Source organism: Saccopteryx bilineata, chromosome 2 (genome assembly GCF_036850765.1).
Source record: "Saccopteryx bilineata isolate mSacBil1 chromosome 2, mSacBil1_pri_phased_curated, whole genome shotgun sequence".
In the NCBI taxonomy this organism is placed as follows: Eukaryota; Metazoa; Chordata; class Mammalia; order Chiroptera; family Emballonuridae; genus Saccopteryx; species Saccopteryx bilineata.
In genome coordinates, this window is record NC_089491.1 from 327284739 (window position 1) to 327309694 (window position 24956).

The 24956-nt window shown below is 42.6% G+C and overlaps 1 protein-coding gene across 3 annotated transcripts in view; it reads right to left on the bottom strand.

Moving 5' to 3' along the window:
• The window catches only part of FAM3C (FAM3 metabolism regulating signaling molecule C), a 59558-nt gene extending 34929 nt beyond the window's left edge, over window positions 1-24629 (bottom strand). Inside the window, exons 1-3 of one of the 3 annotated variants that reach the window (XM_066262185.1) lie at window positions 24451-24629; window positions 8584-8753; window positions 3421-3475 (exon numbers count right to left, since the gene is read on the bottom strand). In XM_066262185.1, coding sequence (XP_066118282.1) covers window positions 3421-3433 — 13 coding nt within the window. In that variant the 5' untranslated portion in view covers window positions 3434-3475; window positions 8584-8753; window positions 24451-24629. Of the gene's footprint in view, window positions 1-3420; window positions 3476-8583; window positions 8754-19599; window positions 19682-24450 lie in introns of all 3 variants that reach the window. The other 2 variants (XM_066262184.1, XM_066262183.1) reach the window with 2 other exon arrangements.
• Window positions 24630-24956: the final 327 nt, after the last annotated feature.

A 24956-nucleotide genomic window follows, 5' to 3' on the forward strand; every position in this document is an offset into this window, starting at 1 on the left:
CTCTCTCTCCCTTCCTCTCTCAAATCAATGAAAAAGTTAAAGAAAAAAAAAAGAAAAAAAAAATCAAGCAAGCAAGCAATCAATCAATAGCGCTCAGAAAGGCTAATGACACTAAGGAGCATCAGTTTCTCAGAGTTACTCTCTCCTATTGAGAAACACCCAATGGCAAGGAGAAAGCCTAACAACTGAAGTAACCAGTCTCGACCACCCTCCATTTCCTATGTTCTCCCCCAAAAAACTGTTTTCAAGAGCTACTCCAAGTTGTCTATACTTTAAGTGCATGAGGCAATAAAATTCCACATGCCTTTAAGATCTTGCCCCCATGGGACCCAGCAGAGTGTCTGGCACATAGCAATAACTCTCAACAAGCATTTGCTAAGTAGACTAATGCTAACAGGTGGCATATTCCTTCTGGATCATTTAAGACTTTTTGGCATGAAGATTATATATCACATTATAGGTTACCATCTCATTTCCTAGCAAGTATAGGCAGGTGCAACAAGAGATTACCTTTCCCTATTTTGTGTGTGTGTGTATGTCACAGAGACAGAGAGAGAGACAGAGAGAAGGACAAATAGAGACAGATAGACAAAAAAGGTAGAGAGATGAGAAGCATCAATTCTTCATTGCAGCTTCTTTGTCTCCTTAGTTGTTCATTGATTGCTTTCTCACATGTGCCTTGACCAGGGGGCTGCAGCAGAGCAAGTGACCCTTTACTCAAGCCAGCGACCTTGGGCTCAAGCAAGCAACCTTGGACTTCAAGCCAGTGACCTTTGGGCTCAAGTCAGTGACCCTGCACACAAGCCAAATGAGCCTGTGCTCAAGCCAGCAACCTCAGGGTTTTGAACTTGGGTCCTCTGTGTCCCAGTCCGACGCTCTATCCATTGTGTCACCACCTGGTCAGGCCCTTTCCCTATCCCTTAAAAGCAGATAGATGAAACCTTGGTTGTTCAAAGATTGAAATATTAAAATATCAAGTTTATAATATATGGAAATTTTAAATTCATTACCAAGCTAAACCTGAGCCTACACTAAAAAAGCTATTTTCACCATACATACATACTTATATTTACACATATACACACACACATAGACATAGGTGCCTACTACAGAGCTAAATGTTTTATGAGCATAATTTCATTTGCACAGCTTTTCAAGATAGTCTTTTCATTTTCCAAATAGAAACAGGCTAAGAATTTGGCCCACTTGCCTAAGTTCACATAACTCAACAGTGGTAGAACTGAGTCTTAAACCAAGGCATACTCACTCGTACTGGGCCACCAGAGGGACTAGGAGGACACAAGAGCTCGAAGGGAGAGAAAAGTTGGTGGTGAAGAAACCACTGGTAACAGAACAAGCAAATGGTTGCTGAGACCAACAGGCAGGTGGAGGCTAGCAGACCTCCACAATGGTAGAGTTCTGGAGTGTCTGGTACAGAGCGGCTCTTCCAGAGCTGGTCCCCATCCAATTCTGAACTCAGAGCGGCCCACCTGTGCCATAGCATGGTTCTCATCCATGACTTCCTGGGACATTCCCTCTCCCTTCTAGCCATGAACTGCACTAATCAGACTGTCTCCCTACTTTTCACAAACCAAAAAGTATAATAAACTTTAGACACCAATACCTCACTGTATCAATAATGACTATTAGTGCATTTCAAAGCAACCAGGATGTTTTTTAAAGTGAGAAAGGGTTAATTAGTTTAAAAGCAATAAACTAATAGCTAATCTTGCTTACTGACTCACTGAAAGCAATCCCCCGAAGACCTATATGAGGAACAGTGCCAAACATAAAACAAGCACTCAGTGAATAATCAAGCATCAAATAAACTTAGTATTGTCAGAATCAGAGAAATAGACTACAAAATTCATTTCAACTAGAATGAATGTAGAATTATGTGAGAAAGGAAAATTCATTATTTCAAATACCCATACTTAATTAAATAATGTACCTTTAAATTCATCTGGAAATACGTAACTGCAGTCCTGCTGTACTCATAGATCATATTTTTGTTTAAAAAAATAGACATTATGACATGTTATTTTTTAAACCACAAATAAGCTCTTGATTTCTGGAAATATTTTTCTTTAGTAATTAAACAGTGATGCAAAAAAAATTGTTTTGTAAAGTTCGTGACCAAGAGATACAGATTTTTGAATTTCTACACAAGCACTAGTGAACACCCCTCATTTATCTGTTTTTAATAATCATGATGTTGGGCCTGACCTGTGGTGGCGCAGTGGATAAAGCGTCAAACTGGAAATGATGAGGTCGCCGGTTCGAAACCCTGGGCTTGCCTGGTCAAGGCACATATGGGAGTTGATGCTTCCAGCTCCTTCCCCCTGTCTCTCTCTCCTCTCTCTCTCTCTCTCTCTCTCTCTCTCTCTCTCTCTCTCTCTCCCCCCCTCTCTCTCCTCTCTAAAAATGAATAAAAAAAAAAAAAAAAATTAAATAATCATGATGTTGAATCACCTGTACTTGATTCTATATAATTACGGCTGAAACTAGGAGATATTTTGCCCACCCACTTTGACTTCAGGTTCTTCTAAGAGATGTTCCCGTAGGAAAATATTTTGTTTGCAGGCAAGAAGATGATAATTAAAAGAAAGCCTATCTTGATTTTGAGAAATTACAAGTTATCTCCTACGTTGGATATACACTTGGTAGAAATTTGTGAAATGTGCACTTCCTCTAGGGTCTTGGCTGGGCAGGTGTGGAAGGATCACACTTCTTTTCACTATAGGTAGGACGAGGTAAGTCATCAGCCCCTCCAGCGATTTATGCTCCTGTCTTGTTTTTAACGTTTAAGGAGAACTGCCTTCATACTATGAACATCAAGTGGTGCTTTCCGACTTCCTCACTAGGCTGCCTGAGGAACAGATGGCCCCACGCATAATCTCATTTAGGCAGCTTGAACTTGGACTAGCAAATAGCACAGTCACTTAAGCAAACACACATTTTATTGAATCCTTTACATACACTAGTTTGAATTTATCTTTACATATTGGAAAAACTTAAGCTTTTAAGCTTGACAGCTCATTTTCTTCAACAAGCTAGAATTTAACAAAAACAGAAATCAGCCCCTTAAGGTTGTCTGATTGATCTGTATATGGACATTATATATGTACTATTAGTCAAATAAACTTAACATATAGGAACATGACCATTAAAACCATAACTTAACATATTCTGCATAAATAATTTCAATGACAGTGCTCCCAAACACTTAATTAACACTGTCCAATTCGTGATATGCCAACTACAAGAAAGCATAGAGGCTAAATAATGACCCGGCTTGATCAAGTTCAGCTTTGCATCGATGTAGAAAACGATTATTTACCCTTTCCTTTAGTCACTGCTAAGCAAACAGGTTACATAAAAAGCAAAATTATTTCTACTGAGTTGACATGTGTACTTTACCTGCCACCCTCATGCTTGGTTTTTCGGTCTTTGGCACTTGTCATTAAATAAGCTCCTAAAATCAAAAGAAAAGACAAACAGCATTAGGTCTAGAAGGGACAGTCCTCCTTAGACTGGGTTTGGTGTGTCTTTATTAAACTAAGTGTCATGACATTTCTAAGCAGTCTACCAATATTGACATCTAATGAAAAATCTCTTATCACTGGGTCTGTCCCGTCCACGGGGCCACAAAGCTACTGCATGGACAGTCATGTCTTCCACTGCCCATACATAACCCCCCACCCCGCTCCCAAATGAATGAACACAGGAGAGAAAACCAGCCATCATGTTTGTGAAGAGAAGATAATTTCTCCAGTTATTTACAGATCTGTCTTTTTATAACATTTAAGGATAACTACCTTAGTCCTAAGAACATCAAGTAGTGTTTTTCAATTTCCTCAATACGCTGCCTAAGGAACAGATGAGTACTCCCAGTGATTATGCACCAGTAGAAACCCTGGCTATTTACTCCAAACCCCCAGTTTGCAGTAGAGGGTCAAAGATGAAACTGCTTATTCAGTCAGGGAACAAATTAATGGTAGAATGGGACTAGGATTTAGGTGTGCTTGCTCCCGCTCCAGGGCTCACTACACTATACAATGCCACTTCATTCCGCATGTGACATAATTCAGGTGTTACTATGTTAAGCAAAGACTTCTTATCTTAACACGAGGGTTCTCCTCTTCTTCATGTTTTCAAGTTAAGTTTGTAAGAGAATATATTCCAAAGTACAGAATTACAATTTTAATTACCCCAGCACTTATTATTGACAGTGTATGTTATCCATCAATGAAGAAATGATTACCCTTTGGTGTTATCCTAATAAGAAATAAATACTGGAAAACAATTTGTGTATGTGGATTTCCCTCCTAAGAAATAACTCAAGATAGAAAAAGCAAATGGAAATGCAAGTAAATGAGACTAGCAGGGAAGCCATGCCCAAGTTTAGCTAGATAGCTACTGCAGGCTACTCAATTACTGCACAGGAAAGGAATTTTTAAAAAAATTCTGATTAATGTATCACAATAATCAAAAATGCATCTTTATTTTAGACTGTATTTTCATACTGATGTTTTGTTGATGAAGTCTGATTTAATAATAATACATAGATTTTTGGGTCAGCTAAAAATAATTCCCACCTCTGAAGACCCTGAGCGGAGGTGAGACATCTGGTTTCCTTATTTACCTGTAAGGACTGATGGGGGAGGGGAGCATCCAAAGGACCAATGCCCTTCTCTATGTGTACATGTGTTTGTCTATATGTGTGACACCCCCCACTGGGTGGAAGGGGGGTTAAAAACACAAAGATAAATCCTCAACAAATATGCTGTGACTGGACTGGACTCTGGGGAATTTGAAACTTGAGATCTGCTATAATGTGGTCACATGGACAGTCCCATCCTTTAGACCAGGGGTCCCCAAACTTTTTACACAGGGGGCCAGTTCACTGTCCCTCAGACCGTTGGAGGGCCGGACTATAAAAAAAACTATGAACAAATCCCTACGTACACTGCACATATCTTATTTTAAAGTAAAAAAACAAAATGGGAACAAATACAATATTTAAAATAAAGAACAAGTAAATTTAAATCAACAAACTGACCAGTATTTCAATGGGAACTATGCTCCTCTCACTGACCACCAATGAAAGAGGTGCCCTTCCAGAAGTGCGGTGGGGGCCAGATAAATGGCCTGGGGGGGGGGGGCCGCATGCGGCTCGCGGGTCGTAGTTTGGGGACCCCTGCTTTAGACCCTCAAATACATAAGCACATCTTTACGTGTTCATGCCAATGGGCTTTTACTTCTCTGTGGGTGTTACCTTGGAATTCCACTCCTGTGGTCATTTTGAAATACCAAGGGGGCCTAGGTTTAGGAGAGGTCCCTTGGTCTGGCCCTCGGTGATGTCTTGTCCCATGCACACATGTGGGTAGCGCCAGGGGTGCAGGACATATGGCTACCACATTTAGCAAGGCGGCCCCTTAGTGTGGAGAGGCAAAACAAGCATCTAATTCAGGGGTCGGCAACCTTTTTTGATAAAGGGCAAACGGTAAATAATGTAGGCTGGGAGGGTCATACAAGCTCTGCTGCAGCTTCTCAACTCTGCCCCGTTTGCACCAGCAGAGCCACGGAAGAGAGCCTAAGTAAACAGTGGGTGTGGTTATGTTCAAGTGCAACCCCATTTATAAAATCAGGCAATGGCTGCATTAGGCCCATGGGCCAGAGTTCGCTGGCCTCTGATCTAATTCATGCCTCCCTGAGACCTAGGAAACCCCAGGAAAAATCAGAAAGCACAACATTGAATAATTAGGCAGGCCTTTCAAACTCTGCATTTCACCAATAGCATGTAATTCTTAATGTGGCTAAAATAATAATAGTAATAAGCATACAAATTCAAAGGAACCCACTTATCCCAGGTAATGGCTAAAACAGGCAGGCCGAAGGGTCAACACCCTTATGTGAATACTCTTCTGCCCAACTTACCTCGAAGAAAGTACCAACACTTGAACTAGCACTGAACTGAGCATTGTTGACTTATTTTCCTTTGTTAGTTATCTGAACACCTTCCACACAATAGAGAGAAAGTTAATGTTCCATATCTATTCAAACTAACTACTTAGTCACAGGTTTGGAAAATAACCAAATGGAAAGAAGAGATTCTGAAGTATCCACAAACCGTTACATAAAAGCAAAAAAAAAATCCTCAGCTTTTTAAATTCAAACCTCAGCAGTTATAAATCCTCTTAATAGTTCTAGCAGAAATGGACACTATGTTCACAACACCCACACACCTTTCTTCCCAGCTAACATTTCACAATCACTTCCCTCTTTTCCGAGTGTGGCCTAGGAAAATGTCTTTGAAAGTGTGATAAGCAGCTGGGGAGACACTTCAGTTGGGCTGTCCTAGTTCAGTTTCCATCACCTGCTGAGGGGGCCACACCTGTACCATTAACACCACTGCCTCACGCACCTGCCACCTCTTTGCACTGCCTACCAAGCCTGCTTCTCAACTGCTCACAGTTAACACTGCAATACAAGCAACGACAGCTGTCCTGCTGACTTCGTGGTTTCCGTTCCATTTCTCAGAGAACAACATCTAGTAAAATCTCTCAATTAATTAAGACTCATCAAATTTCCATCCTAATCCATTTTTAATTAATATGCTTAAGAAGCATGTTAGTTTCATGAGAGTGTAAATCAGCGTGAGGAAAGACTACTGAATGTATCAGAGAGCAAATCCAGGAGCACCTGTTAATGGTGTGCTACTGAGTTCTAAACTTGTCTTCTAAAGAGGACATTTCAAAACAAGGAAAATCATTACACATAATCATCTTATTGGGGGAAAGAGCAAAATCTTAATGGGATCTTGTATAAACCTGAGGCTGAACCTTTAACGATCAGGTAGTGATTTAAGAGGTCCAGAGAAAACAAACACAAGAAACAGTAAAGGGGTAAAGAGGCCTCATTAGAAATTCAAATCTCTTTAATCCAGAAGCTACAGGTGAAAGGATTTATAACTTTTATAATATAGTCATTAAAAGGTAGAGACACCTAACCAGGTGGTGGCGCAGTGGATAGAGCATCGGACTGGGACGCAGAGGACCCAGGTCCAAAACCCCAAGGTCGCCAGCTTGAGTCCAAGGTCGCTGGCTTGAGCAAAGGATCACTGGGTCTGCTGTAGCCCCCCAGTCAAGGCACATATGAGAAAGCAATCAATGAACAAATAAGGTGCTGCAACAAAGGTAGAGACATAGAAATTAGGTCCACTTACCAAAACTAGAATATTCGGTGATAGAGGAGAATATTTTTAGGACCGATTAAAAAAAAAACAATAAACAATTCCGATGGTACATTTGTGAAATGCTGATAGGCCAAAACAACAATTTTCTGTGTTTTAGATAAATGACTGAACCCAATCAGGTTGCTAATGCATGAAGTGTACTGTCACCTGAGAGTCCACTGCAAGGAGGGTCACCATCCTTGGGCGTCCTTGGGCAGTACGACACTGTTCTGGATAATCACTAATAAAGAATGTGGGCCCCGGTGGGGTAGCTCAGTTGGTTAGAGCATCGTCCCAATATGCCAAGGTTGCAGGTGTGGTCCCCGGGCAGGGATCATACAAGCATCAACCAATGAATGCATAAATAAGTGGAAAAACAAATTGATGTTTCTTTCTCTCGCAAATCAATACAAATTAAATAAAAAGAAAAAAAGAACGTGACCTAGCTCTCGCCTAAAGAAGAGAACCCAAATTAGGGTCTCAGAGTGACATACTGGATGGCTTTGAACATCTTATAAACACTTCCTTTAGCCCAATTATCTACTTTAGTCTCATTTAGAGAAGTTTTGTACAAATCAGTCCTGAACAAGCAGGTACCATCTTAGAATCAACCTACTTCAGGAAAAACAAATCAGTACACAGGTAAGTGATACTTTCATTCTTTTCTTGAGAAAGGGGCTCCCGCTACACCATGTGAATTAAAAAAATAAATAAAACACCTTCTACATAAAAAAATAAGCAATAAAAATAATCATTTCCCAGGAGAGGAAGGCCTTGGCAGTTAGCAATAAAGCAGGTAATAATGCATTAGCTGATCAATTCACAAACATTCTTATTTTATGTAATCTTCTCAACAGCCCTTTACTGTAGAGGGTATTAGGATGGCATTATCGATGAAGTCAAGGGATTTGTCTAAGGTTATATGAAGGGTAAGATGTTGTGGCTACAAATAAATCCTCCCCCCTTCACCTCGGCAGCTCGCTGACATACTGAATAAGGAGCTTGTTGACAAATTTCCATGCCAATCAATCCGGCTTTTGCAAACTGCTCTGGGAATCACTCATCTCTGATGCCACCCAGCCACTCCAGAGATGTGACAAAATGACTAAGCATGTGTATTAGGATTGTCCTGGAAGACAGGAGAAAGGGAAGCCCACAAACATATCCGTTGATGTATTTACTGTATTTCCCCATGTATAAACGCACCCCCCCCCCAAATTTGGGGTCTAAAAACTGGGTGGGTCTTATACAGTGGTTGTAGAGTTTTTACTTGCATTTCCCACTTTTTGACAGTGATGAGACATTGTATAAATTTTATGATAAATAAAACTTGAGTTTGGCCTGACCTGTGGTGGTGCAGTGGATAAAGCGTCGACCTGGAAATGCTGAGGTCTCCGGTTCGAAACCCTGGGCTTGCCTGGTCAAGGCATATATGGGAGTTGATGCTTCCAGCTCCTCCCCCTTCTCTCTCTCTGTCTCTCTCTCCTCTCTCTCCCTCTCTCTCTCTCTCTCTCTCCTCTCTAAAAAAAAATGAATAAATACAACAAAAATTAAAAATTAAAAAAATAAATAAATAAATGAAACTTGAGTTCAATAACGTTCTGTACTACTTTTTTTTTTTTCCTTCAAATTTTGGGCCCCCAAATTAAAGTGTGTCTAATATACAGGAGCGTCTTATACATGGGGAATCACAATAATATCAGCAGAAACAACCATTAAACTGGAAAAAAAGTACTACAGATTATATAAAGAAACTATGAATTTGATCCAACTTGATCTCAGTGCTGGCCAAATGCAATTTTAAATGTCAAATGAATGACATCCACATAATTCTAACATTCATGTGGAACTGGAGCTTTTCAAGAGAATGAAGAAAATAAGGTCAAAGTACAAGCTGATAAATTTAAGTACATTTAGTCCCAGCAATGGTCAATCCGACTGGGCCATAGGGTGTCCAGGTATTTGGTTAAATGTTATTCTGGGTGTTCTGTGACGGTGTTTCTAGGTGAGACGTGACTCCGGCAGTGTGTCCCTGTGTCAGTGGGCCTCACTCCTCCAATCTGGGGGGCAGGAACAGGACTAAAAATTCTGAGTGAGAGAGAACATGTTCTGTCTCCTGACTCTGAGCTGGGACATCGGTCCTCACCAGCCTTCAGACTTGGACTGAAACTTACACCATCAGTTCTGGTTCTCAGGCCTTTGGATTTGTGTCGGAACTTTACCACTAGCTCTCCTGCTGATTTCTCCATCTCTACAACTGCATGAGCCAATTCCTTATGTTATCTGTTAATCCGTCTGTCCATCCATCTATCCATTCATCCATTACCTATTGCTTCTGTTTCTCCAGAGAACCCAGACTAACACAGAGTCCCCAAAATCAGAATGTAAACGGTTACACTTTCAGTCCCAGAAAAGGTGACAATACGGAAGTCAAAGGATAATACAACTAAGTCATTAGAATAAGTTATTCTGATTTTACATAGAAACAAATAAAATTATTTGCAAAGAATACTTTTATTTGTGTGAATAAAATAGAGCAATTATTTGCAAACATTTTCTGTAAAGGAACCAGGTGGTAAATATTTTATGCTTTGTGGACCAACCATAGTCTCCATTGCAAACACTGTGCCCTGCGCTGTCACTGGAAAGCAGTCATAGATACAGATAAACCAGGACCCAGCTCTGTTATAATTAAACTTTGTTTACAGATACTAAAATTTTAACTTTAAAATTTTCACATTACAAAATATTATTCCTTTGTTTTTCAATCACTTAAAAATGTAAAAACCAATCTTGGCTTGTGGGTCTGAGCCCATGGGTTATAATTTGCCAATCAGAGATGGAGGAACAAAAAAATAAAGTTTAAATTTGAAATACTGTATTTCTTAAATAGAGGAATCAACTTTGCTGACCATACCCTAATATTTCAACACTTCTTGTTGGGCTATCTACAGGATGCAAACTCCTGCGAGGCTTCCACTGGGCCTCTAAAAAGTATCGCTACAGAAGTGGGGCAGAAAAACGGTCCGAAATTCAGTGTTCTGTGAGTGTTCGCTGTACACGTTCATTATCAACTACATGTTCATTATCAACTGCTCTCTGTGGAAGCATACTCCATGAGAAACAAACAATATAACAAATCCTCTTCAGAAGGAAGAAAAAAAATCCTTCCCTAAAATGAAGCTGTCTGTCTAAGCAAAGACAGGAATATATCTATAGGTTCTGGGATGTTTCCCAAAGTGATCACAGTAGATACATATAAAGGATAAAACTTAATCTTATTATATCTCATAGCATTAACTGTGCAATTACATTGGAGAGGAGAAACAGACACTGTGCTTTTCTTTATGAAGGTATTTATAGTGATGACTTTTGTAATGGGCTTAAAAAAAGGAGGAAGTTGTAGGATCAGGGAACATGCAGATACTCTAGTACTTTCAGCCTTTTCTATAGTACATTTTCACTAACAAAATAAAAGTTGGTTTTATATCTTATTTGCATAATTGATCAACTGTCTTTGGCTTGTCATTTGCTTTCCTGATGTTCTTGTTTAATAAAAAAAAATCAAATGCTTCTTTTTATTGCTTCATATTCATTTTAAAATATCCCCTAATTTTTTGAGCAGTATATTTATCTTTAAAAATGCTTTTTCTTAAATTAAAAATAAAAAAGTAAAAAAATAAAAATAAAAAAGTCATCGCCACAGTAGATGCAGACTGCTATCAAGTACCCTGCCTTACCCAGGTGTTACCATACAAACAGCCGGCCAGGCTGAATAAATTTAGGAATTACAGAATGAGGAGAGGTGAGAAGGTGGTAGTCATTTGAATGAATCTGAACATTTAACTCAGTATATCTGACTACCTTTTCTTATAAATATTGTGAATTTAATAATTTGCTGATTTACTAAATGATTAACAAAAAAAAATCCAATAACTAACTTGAGAATTTGACTACTAGAAGACTGATACTAAATCCTAGAAAATTTTCTTCAAAAATCTACCATTTTAACACATATGTCATACTCCTTTGAAAAGTCAGTATGACCTGATAATTAAATGGAAATATTTATTTTTAAAAATTTTGAGTATGTTTTTTTAAAGCTGGGGACCGTGAAACAAGGGTGGGCCTAGGACAAGAGAAACAACAGGAGCGCCCGGATGGGGCTGAAGCGTCTGGGTGGGGCTGCCATCAGCTCACTGGAGGCAGAGAAAAGGGGGCCTTGGAGACAGGATGGCGGGGGGGAGCCTGGAACCAGCTGCAACTGCCACTGCTCACTGCTCTCTGGTTCCAGGTCTCAGGGGGTCCCTTAGAGCAGTGGTCCCCAACCTTTTTTGAGCCACGGACCGGTTTAATATCAGAAAATATTTTCACAGACCGGCCTTTAGGGTGGGATGGATAAATGTATCACGTGACCGAGACAAGTGTCAAGAGTGAGTCTTAGACGGATGTAACAGGAAATTTGGTCATTTTTAAAAAATAAAACATCGTTCAGACTTAAATATAAATAAAACAGAAATAATGTAAGTTATTTATTCTTTCTCTGCAGACCGGTACCAAATAGCCCATGGACTGGTACCAGCCCACAGCCCGGGGGTTGGGGACCACTGCCTTCGAGTTTAGGAAATGCCACTGTGGGGGAAGAGAAAGGTGCAGGCAGACTCCTGGGAGGAGGCGTGCGCCTCAAAGGGACATTTGTAATGTCTACCTAACAACTAGAGAAATAGTGCAGGTTTTTAAACAACCAAACTAACCTTACATGTTACTAGAAGAAAAAAGGGACAAAACACAAAGGTTTTTTTCCCTTCAATTTAGGAAAGGAAAAAAAAGAGATCTCTATGGATTCTATGATGCCAAGGATACCTAATTTAAAAAAGATCACTAAGGTAAACATAATATATCCACTCCTTTCACAGGTGGCCTTCAAAAAGGTAAGACTGCAAAGCAGCAGACCAACACCCTCTTGATTAGGGCTCAACAGAACCAATACATCAACCTTTCAGAATAAAAATGTAATGTTTTATTGAAAGCCTTGGGGTCCTGGCCCGTTGCTCAGTGGCTAAAGCATTGGCCCTGCAAATGGATGACCCATATTTGATCACCAGTCAGGACACACAGGAGAAGCAACCATCTGCTTCTTTTTCCCTCCCTCTCCCCCTGCCTCCCCTCTTTCCCTCCTGCAGCCAGTGGCTAGATTGATTAGAGCAGTGTTTTTCAACCAGTGTGCTGTGAGACATGGTCAGGTGTGCCATGGGGAAATTAAACATGAGTCCCCAGACTACAGCCCGCGAGCGGGATACGGCCCGCGGAGGCTATTTATCTGGCCCGCTGCCCGCCGCCTCCATCCGAACATAAACATTCCCCTCACAATCCCTCCAGCTATCAGCGACAGGAAGAGTGGAGGCACAGGGAACGCTCACTGACCAATCACCTTCTAGGATTCATCCCGACCACTAGCAATGAACCAATAGTAGGCTGCCTCTCATCCACATCCAGGAAGGTTCCCGCTCAGGCTGCCGCGCACTTGTCATTGTGTGGCCACAGCGAGTAGTTGAAGCTGCTGCTACTCCTCCCCATGGTCCCAATTTCTAATCCTTGTCAGGACTGGAGGTAAATGTTGCCACCAATAGATGAAGCCTCTGCTTCAGCTGGTTATGTCTATCCTGATGGTGTATATAGATATTTGACCTTTTTCTTTTTAAAAGAGGCCCCCAGAGAGGGTGATACAATGCATCACAATGCATCACAATGTTATCTATATTGTATATGGCCTCCTGAAGGCTCATCTTCTTAAAGAGCTCAAATCTCTATATACACCATCAAAACAGACAGAACCAAGGCCCCTGCAGCCAGCTGACCATGGGATTTGAACCCACAACCTCAGGGAGAACTCTAGTATTTATCAGAATCCTTACCTAGAAAGCAAACTTCTCAATCTGACAGTAGAGATGCTCTGAGGACTTATGATGTTAGAGTACCCAACATTTTCTAAAATTGATTCTGTCCAGTCTCTATATAGAGTATTTGCCAAATTGATTTGAACCCACAACCTTGATGAAAGCTCCAATATCTATTAGTGGGACTGTATATATGAGGGGATACATGGGACTATATATATGAGGGGTTACGTGGGACTGTATATGAGGGGATGTTACGTGGGACTGTATATGAGGAGATGTTACGTGGGACTGTATATATGAGTGATGTTACATGGGACTGTATATATGAGGGGGTTATCCTTTTATATTTGACTTTTTTTTAATAAATGTAATTTATTTAAACTTTAAATAAATTCTAACAATTAGAGTGTCATTTTGTGTCATTTTGGTAGGTGGTGTGCCCCAGGATTTTGTAAATGTAAAAAATGTGCCGCGGCTTAAAAAAGGTTGAAAATCACTGGATTAGAGCATGAGTTCCAGACAGGGGTTGCTGGGTGGATCCCAGTCGGGGAACATGCGGGAGTCTGTCTCACTGTCTCCCCTCCTCTCACTTAAAAAAAATAAAGAAAACGTTGGGAAGAGAGATATGGATAATCTATGCCTGGATTCTTCTTAAGTTATCTGAACTAGTATTACATGGCTTATCTGAACTACTATCACATGGTTTTTCTTATTTTCTTAATAGCATCATACTGAAATTGTATTTTTAAATAGGATTAATAATATGTGAATGTGGCTAAGAAACAAGATTTAAAATGTACAATGGAAAATTACAATTAAGCCAGAAAGTGGTCTTAACCCCATTCCCTGTCCCAACTCCCCACAACCAGAATGTTACCAATGCTTAATATGAGGCCTCCTGGGCCTGGACTGGGTGGATGAGCTTTCCTCCACCGTCCACCGTCCTCCGTCCAGCATCCACCGCTCTGTGTCACCTGCCGCTGAGTCAGCTCCGACTCCTGGTGACTATGAATGAGACACGTCCACAGTGTCCTTCCCCAACAGCGCTGCTCCGCTCCTGGGGACTCATGCCTCTGGCTTCCTTTGTGGAGTCACTCCATCTCCTATTTGGTCTTCCTCTCCTCCTGTTGCCCTCTGTTTTCCCCAGCGTTGTCTCATCTGAAGATGTCTGCCTTCTCCTGATGCAGCCGCAGCAGGACAGCTGCAGTTTGTCACTTTGACCACTAGAGGTGTTTCGGGCGTCACTGGCTCTAGGTCCCACTTGCTTTGTCTTTCTGGTGGTCCAGGGTAGCCATAGAGCTCTCCTCCAATATCATATTTCAAATGAATCCATTTTTCCCCCTTAAGCCTTTATACTGTCCAACTTTCCAATCCGTACACAGTACTGAGAAAACAAGGGTGTGGACGGCCTTAGGTAAGCCTTTTTTTTTTTTTTTTTTTTGGTTCTCCCGGCAGTGAGTGGAGAAAGTTCTATCTGATCTCCAGCAGCTAGACAGCTCTATCCTTTTAAACACAAAAAAATGAGCCAATATAATTACAATATCAACTTGAACCTGCAGTTAAAACCAGCTAGCAAAGGTGCCCTGCTAAGTCATTTAAGTGCCCTGTTTAGGCCAACCGGGTCCCACTGTCATAGTGAAGAGAGAGGTAACTGACACACAAAGACTTTCACACCTGCAAGCTTTTCTAAAGGAAAGGGTTCAGTCCAATGCTTGCCAGAAACCTCACCGGGTCCTGGGCAGCCATCCGAGCCACCAGCAGCCACAGGTGGAGAAGACTTGTCCACAGTCTGGGGAGTGAATGGGGCTCTTTGTGCTGATAGTTTAGGGAAGGAATATATGAGTTGCTTTGAAAGAATTTACAGTGGCTACAGATAAAAGGGGTGGGACAGGTGAGGTGCAGAGTCCCTAAGGAAGACATGTTTGCCCTTTAGGATTGGTTGTGGGCGAGTTCAGGAAGATCACGTGTAAGCCAGAAGCAGAGGCGCCTGGAGGTCTGTGGCCCCCAGTGGTGGGCTACCGGGCTGCTCTCTCTAGATAATCGGGGAAAGAGCCACCTGGACGTTAATTCAAAATGTCAGCACGCGGCCTAGCGTGCGAAGGACCTGGGTTTGATTCCTGGCCAGGGCACACAGGAGAAGCGCCCATCTGCTTCTCCACCCCTCCGCTGCGCTTTCCTCTCTGTCTCTCTCTTCCCCTCCCGCAGCCAAGGCTCCACTGGAGCAAAGATGGCCCGGGCGCTGGGGATGGCTCTGTGGCCTATGCCTCAGGCGCTAGAGTGGCTCTGGTTGCAACATGGCGACGCCCAGGATGGGCAGAGCATCGCCCCCTGGTGGGCGTGCCGGGTGGATCCCGGTTGGGCGCATGCGGGAGTCTGTCTGGCTGTCTCTCCCTGTTTCCAGCTTCAGAAAAATGAAAAAAAAAAAAAAAAAAAAAGAAAAGGAAAATGTCAGCACACATTCAGGAAGGAGCAGTTCTCTGTTGCTTTTGTCTTGAAGTTATTAACTGATCTCTCTGTCTCTTCCTTCCACTCTCCAGCTGCTGTAATTCAATCAAGACCCCTCAATTTTATTCTGGTCATAACCAAACCTGACAGACCAAACACTACATTCTGGGAGCAAAACTACTTCAACATGGTTCATCTCAATGTCAAAAGTCCCATAGTAAGCTCCTTAAATCAGTGTGAATTAGGTAGAGACCTAAAGTTCTCACCTCTTTAGAAATTTGCAATATCGAGTTTCTGAAATATTTCCATTGATCAACAAACATTTAACCGTGTCAATACTTCCAGTGACTAAAAATGAAACAGTGCCTGGCCTGTGGTGGCACACTGGATAAAGCACTGACCTGGTGTTGGGCAAATAAGTTTGTAAATTTTGTGTTATTTGGGTTTGTTCACTTTTATTGTTAAAAATGGTTGCTGCCCAGGTTGAGGCTGCTGATTACCTTCCTGCTTGGGAAGGGGCATTGTTATGCTAATGTGTGCTAGAGGAGGGGTTTTGCGCCAAAATGTTTTAAGAATAAAGGAAGCCCTGGCCAGTTGGCTCAGTGTTAGAGTGTCGGGCCTGGTGTGCAGGAGTCCTGGGTTCGATTCCTGGCCAGGGCACACAGGAGAAGCGCCCATCTGCTTCTCCACTCCTCACCCTCTCCTTCCTCTCTGTCTCTCTCTTCCCCTCCCGCAGCCAAGGCTCCAATGGAGCAAAGTTGGCCCGGGCGCTGGGGATGGCTCTGTGGCCTCTGCCTCAGGCGCTAGAATGGCTCTGGTTGCAACAGAGCAACGCCCCAGATGGGCAGAGCATCGCCCCCTGGTGGGCATGCCGGGTGGATCCCGGTGGGTCGCATGCAGGAGTCTGTCTGACTGCCTCCCCGTTTCCAACTTCAGAAAAATACAAAAAAAGAAAAAAGGAAAAGAAGAAGGAGGCCATGTTTTTGCAGAGTGAGAGCAGGGAGGAAGAGTGCTGGAGAGAAAGAAGCCAAGATGGAGGGGAAGGAGAGAGAAGCCAGTCTGTGTAGAGAGTAAGAAGCCATGTTGGCAGATGGGGAAACAGAGGTGACTTAGACTGGTGGGGGGCCTTTGATTCTAGGAAAAACCAGAAAAGAACTGGAGAATGTCTGAGTGGGTTTTGGTGTTTTTACTTGCCAGTCAGAATAAAGGAATGGCCCACCAGTTTTTAGCTCCGCTGTTTCTCTACGGTCTGTCCGAATTCAGTGAGAACCTGCATGTGAACGGCCATGATGGCGGTGGCCCCTGGCCTCATACCCGGAATGCTGAGGTGCTGGTGTGAAATCCCAGGCTACGAGAAGCAACTGCTATGAGTTGATGTTTCCTGCTCCACTGACCATTTTCTTTCTCCCCCCATTCTCAAAAACCAATAAATAAAATCTGAAAAGAAAAAATGAAATGGTCATATGCTCTACTTGCCCTCCCAAATCTAATATAGCTAAGCCACATTTTCCTGACAGAGATGTTTCATCTTCCAAGATGAGGGCAAGGAAGGCAGCGCCACGAGCAGGTGGGGCTGTGCCTCCCTGAACCTTCCTCGGTGCAGACAGATTTGTCCTCAGTCACGGGCATTCTCTCCTTCAGGACCCAACTGCCAGCGTGGCACCTCCTGTCGACTTGGGAGCCAGAGTTCAGGTTTACTCTAGCACAGATTTGGTGCTTAACTCTGATTATGACCACTATATCCTAACACTACACAAGACAGAACAGTCGTTGGGTGGTATATAGGCTTATAAACAGCTAGCTGCCCTCAATGAAGCCTGGGGGGAGTGATAAAGATAAAAAAATCAAATGATCAAGCCACACCCAATGTCAAAGACACACTGAATAAATATTTCAGGGGACTGGAATTACAAATGGGAATTACTAAAGTACAAGGAAGCTAGAAATAGGGCTTCTGTACTGAACCATCAACTCGAAAATGCCTGAAAATGGGTAAGATGAAAATAGTATCGGTCAAACTGGAGTGCATTATAGTTTACAATATAGCTAAGCTGCATTGTGAAAGTCATCATCACAAACATCATTACAAGTACGTCTAATACTTTATATTAAAGTTTATTATAAACTAATATTTTACACAGTAAAAGATCTGAAGGAATACTACATTATAATTTTTGTATTTCATTCATTAGGAAACTTCTGTGCTTCCTAATAAACCTTCATCAAAACAAAGAGGGGCTGGTGGTTCACTCTATTTTATTGATTCTACAGTGCACGCTATTTCCCTCATTTAACATGTCTTAAATAAGTTTTTAGATGTATATAAAATAATGGTGTCCCTTACAAACACCTTAGATTCAATGAAACATTGTATCTGAGTTTCTGAAGCCCTAACTGCAATGTTACTAACAGCATGAACACCACAATCACCTGTGGGCTTTTTACAATGCCAACTCCTCAGTCCAGGATCCCTAGGAGGAAGGAGAAAACTCCATTCAGGTTAAGGAGCTCCCTGGCTGAGTCTCATTCATGCTCAGATCTGAGAACTTTAGACACGCACCTATCCAACACAGAGAAGTTTAGGGGAATTAAAAAAAAAAAAGAAAGAAAAAGAAAAAGTAGACAGATCTAGGCCAAAAAAAAAAAAAAAAGGCCCAAAGGTAAAATTAACAGGACAAAAATGTTCATTCTTTCCTTTACAATGCATAGAAATCAGCCTGACTCTGGGCCAGGTCCCTGTAGGGGAGAGCAGGGAGAGGCGGCACTGAATAAATCCGGCACAGAAAACTCCTGTTTGCAATGGTTACAACAGTGTTCGATAGAAACGACCCAGATGTTTGCCTGCAGTTTTTCTTCTACCAAAGTGAATTTTGCTTTAAAAGTCATAATCCAGTTGAAGAAATGAAATAGTGATAGATTTCTGTCACTGAGTACAAAATATCCCCCAAACAGAAAAGAAGATGAAATGCACTTTAGTGCTGCCTGCTCTTTCACAGTCCTACAACTGTTGCTTAAACAGTTTTGTAATCTAAACTAATTTAATCTTACACTATGCCATCCAACTAGGAGGAGGAAGAATGATGAAAGGATAGCTAGAAATAGATATTATTTGACAATAAACAAAACCAAATACATTTTAACTATAAGTTGAACTAAGTAGGATAAAAAAGTATCCAGTTAATAAATTGCTACAAAGAGATTTGAGAACAAGGGGCACAAGTTTACATACAGTATAGTTATTTTCACCTCATGGAACTATTTTACATTGTATCAGATGAGAAGTTACAGATTTCTATTCTAATTAATGTTTAAGAATTCCCCTACATATCTATCGCATTTTATTGCCTTTAAGTAGCCCACAGAACTACAAGGGCAAACAATTCTGTCAGACCCTCTATGGGAACAAATGTAGGGGCAGAGTGATTCCATGTGCCCAAGGGTCCTGGATAATACACCAATTCTACAAAAACAAACAAACACTGAATGCAAGTTAGCAGCCATCTGCAAAGGACAGGTAGTAAGAACTTCTAGTGTACAATTTTCTGAACCAATTTAAAAATTCATTTTTATCGACCACAGGTTCCTCGAAACACATTTAATGATCACTTAACTGCATATAATTGTATCGATAGGTAGTACCCCTGATACCGTGATACTACCTTTACAAACCTTGTGTGATATAGAATGAAATCCAGAAACAGACTCACTGCTGTAGATGCCCAGATAAGTTTTTCTCACAAGCACACAAAACTCACCAGGGCTCATCAATGTGTTACTGTCGACAGTCAGGGAGCCCTGGGATTCTCCCCTACTGGCCAAGACAGCTTAGGTGGAGGTTCTTACACTGAGCGGGCTGAAAGCTAGAACGATGAATGGACAGGGCCAAAGCATACCAAAAGCTAGATAATTAGATAGGGAAGAAAAAAACCCCTCCCCTCCCTATCCTTATAAGAACCTTGGCCTTGAGCAGGGAGAAGAGAAGATGGTCTTTGAGGCAAGAGTCCGTCACTCTCTCACCTTGCGGCCCGGAATAAGCCTTTCTTTACAGCAGCACCTGTCTCATGAGTTCAGCTTTCCTTGTGGCAGGCAGCCCCAACACCTGTTCGGTTAGAATGGATGAATGACTAAACAAATACAGTATGCATGCATGCATAGGGCAATATTATTCAGCCATCAAAAGGAATGAAGTCCATGGAAGAACCCAGAAAACATTATGCTAAGTGAAGTAAACCAGATACAAATGATTCCATATAGTATGATTCCATTTATAAGAAATCTCCAGAATAGACAAATCCATAAAAACAGAAAGCAGACTAATGATTACCAGGGGTTGAAGGAAGGTGGAAATGGGAACTTAATAGACATGAGCTTTCCTTTTGGGGTGATGAAAGCGTTTCAGCGCTAAACTCAAGGGATGATTGCACAACTTTGTGAATGTACTAAATGTCACTAATTGTACACTTTAAAATGGCAAAATTTATGTTATACGAGTTAAATTTAATTAAAAAAAACTCACTGGAGTAAAACTGGAAAAATGATGTGTAGTAGATGAAAATTAATTAGACTAGAAATAAAATGTAAGTAACCACAACAGTTTTTTTCTGACGCAGTAACCGCGGGAACTCAGCGGCATCAGAACACAATCTCCTCCCATGAAAGAGTCAGCTGACTGCATTTTACAAGCTGAATAAAACTCAGCAAACCTGTTCAAGTTTCAAGATCTTGGGAATCTTGTCCAATCTCCCCAATCAGATAAAGAGAACAAGGCAGTGCGTGATATTAAATAATCTGGTCCATACCATTCATAAAGTGACGAAATGTAGAACTACTGCTTAAAATCTAGATTATCTGATCCCAAAGATAGGAATGCTCTGGGACTAAGGTCAAGACAAATTTTTGCTATTGTACTAAGCTCTGAGCTAGATGGACTTTTGTTGAGACCTAAGACCAAAATCTTTTGCTTCCTGGGTCTTGAACTTTCAGCTTTAGGAAATGGGTATAAAATGGAAAGAGAGAGAGAGAGAGAGAGAGAGAGAGAGACAGGCCCAGGCTGTCGTATTCATAGCCTCCATGATACTTCTAATAACTACTGGTGCATAGTAGGCACTCTTACATTTTTAAATGAACATAAAGATTTCTAGACACTGAGACTCACAATTTAAGACTTGAAATATGTGGTAAAAATGTAAGACTCTTATGATCCCAACAGTGAACACAATAACTTTTTTATTTAACAGTCTCTTAGTTCTTTGACTCTCCTTCTAACTGCCTTTTCATTTTTAATGTATCTTCATTAATTATGAAAAGATTAACCAATGGGCAATGCTTAAAGTAGCAATCTATATTAAATTGCTGTAATAAAACGTCCATTAAGTTTATTTTGAAAGTCACTTTAACCCAGGGGTGCTCATTCTTAATTTAACTCCCCTTAAACAGAAGTCCCCTACATCGGGGATTTGGGAGGAAACTGGCCTATGTCCTTTATAAAAAAAATTTTTTTTACACAGTGAGAGGTGATTACTAGAATTAGTGGGGTGATCACATTGTAAATTATAAAAATGTCACACTATATTGTACACCTAAAACTAAAATAGCTGACATAGATAGTATATCAACTGTACTTTAAAAAACAAACCAAAAGTCTTATTTGTGGATGATTCTGAAAGGTCCTCAGGCTGAGAATCACTGCATTGAATTTTTTTATTTCTTACTATCAAGAAATGCTATTCTAACCCTGGCCGGTTGGCTCACTGGTAGAGTGTCGGCCTGGCGTGCAGGAGTCCTGGATTTGATTCCCAGCCAGGGCACACAGGAGAAGCGCCCATCTGCTTCTCCACCCCTCCCCCTCTCCTTCCTCTCTGTCTCTCTCTTCCCCTCCCGCAGCCAAGGCTCCAAAGTTGGCCCGGGCGCTGAGGATGGCTCCATGGCCTCTGCCTCAGGCGCTGGAATGGCTCTGGTTGCAACGGAGCATCACCCCCTGGTGGGCATGCCGGGTGGATCCAGGTTGGGCGCGTGCGGGAGTCTGTCTGACTGCCTCCCCGTTTCCAACTTCAGAAAAATAAAAAAATAAAATAAAATAAAAAGAAAAGAAATGCTATTCTACAATGTGCTAAGAAAATATTACACAGAATTTGGGAAACAAAGCTTCTAACACCTGTATAAAATTAGAGGGGAAAAGAACTCAAGCGACTAGGTAGCCTTTAAAAGAGGTACAATGAATGAATGATACAAAGCCAGACACTGCCTTGGCCAATTTCTTGCAATTCAACATAAGTTTTTAACTTTTATTTTCTAAGTTAACAGGAGAGCCCTTGGTACTCTGAAATATGCTACGCAAATAGACACGTGCTGCTTAATGGCGCGGACAGGTTCTGAGAAATGTGTCATTAGGTAATTCTGTCCTTGTGCGAACATCATAGAGTGCACTTACACAAACCTGAATGGTCTAGCCTCCTACACAGCTAGGCTGTGTGGTCTAGGCCAGTGGTCCCCAACCCCTGGGCCGCGGACCAGTATCGGCCCGCAGAGAAAGAATAAATAACTTACATTATTTCCATTTTATTTACATTTAAGTCTGAACGATGTTTTATTTTTTTTAAATGAGCAGATGCCCCTCTGTTACAACTGTCTAAGACTCACTCTTGATGCTTGTCTCAGTCACATGATACATTTATCCGTCCCACCTTAAAGGCCGGTCCGTGAAAATATTTTCTGACATTAAACCAGTCCGTGGCCCAAAAAAGGTTGGGGACCAATGGTCTAAGCTACAAGCCTGTACAGCATGTTACTGTACAAACAATAAATCAAGTACAAGAGAAAATGATGCAATCAAGAGATAAGATGACCACGAGATATATGAGGCTACTGCAGGTGTAGTATGGCATACGGCTTTACAGCAAACTTAAAGAAAAAACAAGTTAAAAGTGCATACATTCTAAAATAATGATTAAAAAGTATAGGATAGTAAGTACATAAACCAGTAACATAGTCATTTATTATCATTATCAAGTATTATGTCCTGTATATACAGTTGACCCTTGAACAAAACAGGTTTGAATGGTGAGGGTCCTCTTATTTGCAGACTTCGTTTTCAGTAAATAGTCAGCCACTTGGCCCTTCACAGCTGGACATTCAACCCACTGTGGATCAAAACAGTATAACTGACCCATACTGGGAATCTGCCACTGGGAATGTGAAAATACTATTTCTATCCACGGTTGGTGGAATCTACAGTTGGGAAAGCTGCCCAGAAGTCAAGACTTACACCTGGATTTGGGTCCTAGCTGGGTGACTCTGGATAAAGCATCATCCCAGCACACTGAGGCTGCGAGTTCGGTTCCTGGTTTAGGCACACTCAAGAAGCAATCAATGAGTACACAGAAAAATTGAACAACTGAGTAGAACAACAAGTTAATGCTTCTCGTTTTCTCCCTTCCCATTTCTCTCTCTCTCTCTCTCTCTCTTTCTCTCTCTCCCCCCCCCCAATGAAAAAAAAATGACTTATACCTGGATTTTCAACTGCATGGGAATCGAAGTTCCCTAATCATGGTTGTTCAAGGGTCAACTGTATGTGCTCTACTTTACAAGACTGGCAGCACCTCCAATATAATGAAGAACCTTTATACTATGATGTCATATCACTAGACAATAGGACATTTTTTAGTTCCATCATACTCTTCTGGGACATAGGACATTTGACTAAAACATCATTATGCTGCACATGACTGTTGCAGTCATGTTTACCAAAACTTGGAAAAAGGTGACAGGATACCACTAATCCCCCAAGGTGGTCAAGGGTCCGAGGGGTATGGGAACTACAGCCAGCATCAACCTCAAGGGGAGTTCATATTTTCTCTGCAAAATTCATAAAGATAGATAAAGACTTACTCTTTGCGTTGTAAGAAACAAATTTGCCTATGAAGCCACTTGGAGCAGTGCCTAATAAGCAATCTTAATAGTACCTAGTATCATTGTATCCATATATTGTTATTAAGTAAAAAGAAACAAAGAAAAGGTTCTATCCATCAGACAGTGATTCTGTATTGTACAGAAAAAAATAATGTTAAGGTAGAAAGAAAAATGCACCTCTGTATACCTTAATATCAATGGGCGGGTAGCTCAGTTGGGTAGAGTGTTGTCCCAATAGGCCAAGGTTGAGGGAGCCATCCTCCATCAGAATGTATGAATAAATGGAACAAATTGTTTCTCTCTCTCCCTCTCTTCTTCTCTTAAATCAATTTTTAAAAATAGCATCTAAAAAAATTGTCAATCAGTCCCTGATACTATTTAGAGCTAGAGTCATTCACCCCTACACAAAGTAGAAACTATGAGGACAGGCAACAAATGGGGTAAAAGAAGGAGGAACTGCACATTCTTCAATGACACCCAATACCAACCGGCTGGACAGTTTTTTTAAAGCACCTCCAGTTTAAAAGACACTAAAACTTAGCTACAAGTGAGCCAAGACGGCCTTCCAAAGTTCCCGGGCAGCATGAAGCCCATCCCCGCCTCTCCGGAGCTGCCAGCCCACGTTCCCCACTCCCGGCGCGGACCTCGCGGCCAGGGCGCCCCAGGTGGCCGCTTCGGCGCCCCGCGCGAGCGCCAGGTGCAGGCGCCGCCCGCCCTCCGCCAAGCCAGAGGGGACACCGGGGGCAGCGGTGACCGCGCCGAGGCGGCGGCCGGGACCCCGGCCAACCACGTTCCGCTGCCCCGGTTCTGCCCTTGCCCTCTCCCGCGGGGCGCGCCGCGAGGACCGGGGGCCGCGGCGGGGGGAGTGAGCGGAGGATGGAGGGGAAGGTGGGGTCCCGGCCGCCCGGCCGCCCTCCCCGTCCCGGGCCGCGGCGCCGGCCTCCTCCCCGCCCGTCTCACCGTCACACTCGCCCGCCTTCCGGCCTCCCCGCGGTCGGTGCTGCCGGGGGCCACGGGCGCAGCCGCCGCCGCCTCCCGCTCGTCCTCCGCTTCCTCCCGAGCTCCTCCGGCTTCCCCTCACCCCCGCGAGTGGCCGGGAGGAAGCCAGCTCGCCGCTGGGCCGCCTCCCCCGCCTCCCCGCCGCGACCAATGGGTCCCCGCCGCCGGGAAGCCGCGCCCGCCCCCTGGCGGTGGAGGACCGAGCGGGCGCGGCGGCGGGCCGGACTAGAGGGCCGAAGCCGGGGGGAGGCGGCCGCGGGCCGGTCCGCGTCCCGGGCCAGCGCAGCGCAGCGCAGCTTGGGCCTGCCACGTGGGAGCCACGGCCGCCCGCCCGCGCCTGGTGCAGCCCGGGCTGGCGAAAATGTGTCACGCCTTTCTCCTCGGTTCACACGCAGTGTCATGAATCCAGACCTTAGGGGAGAAATTGTATAATAACCAGTCCCATTAGAAGTCTGCTGGCTAGGGTT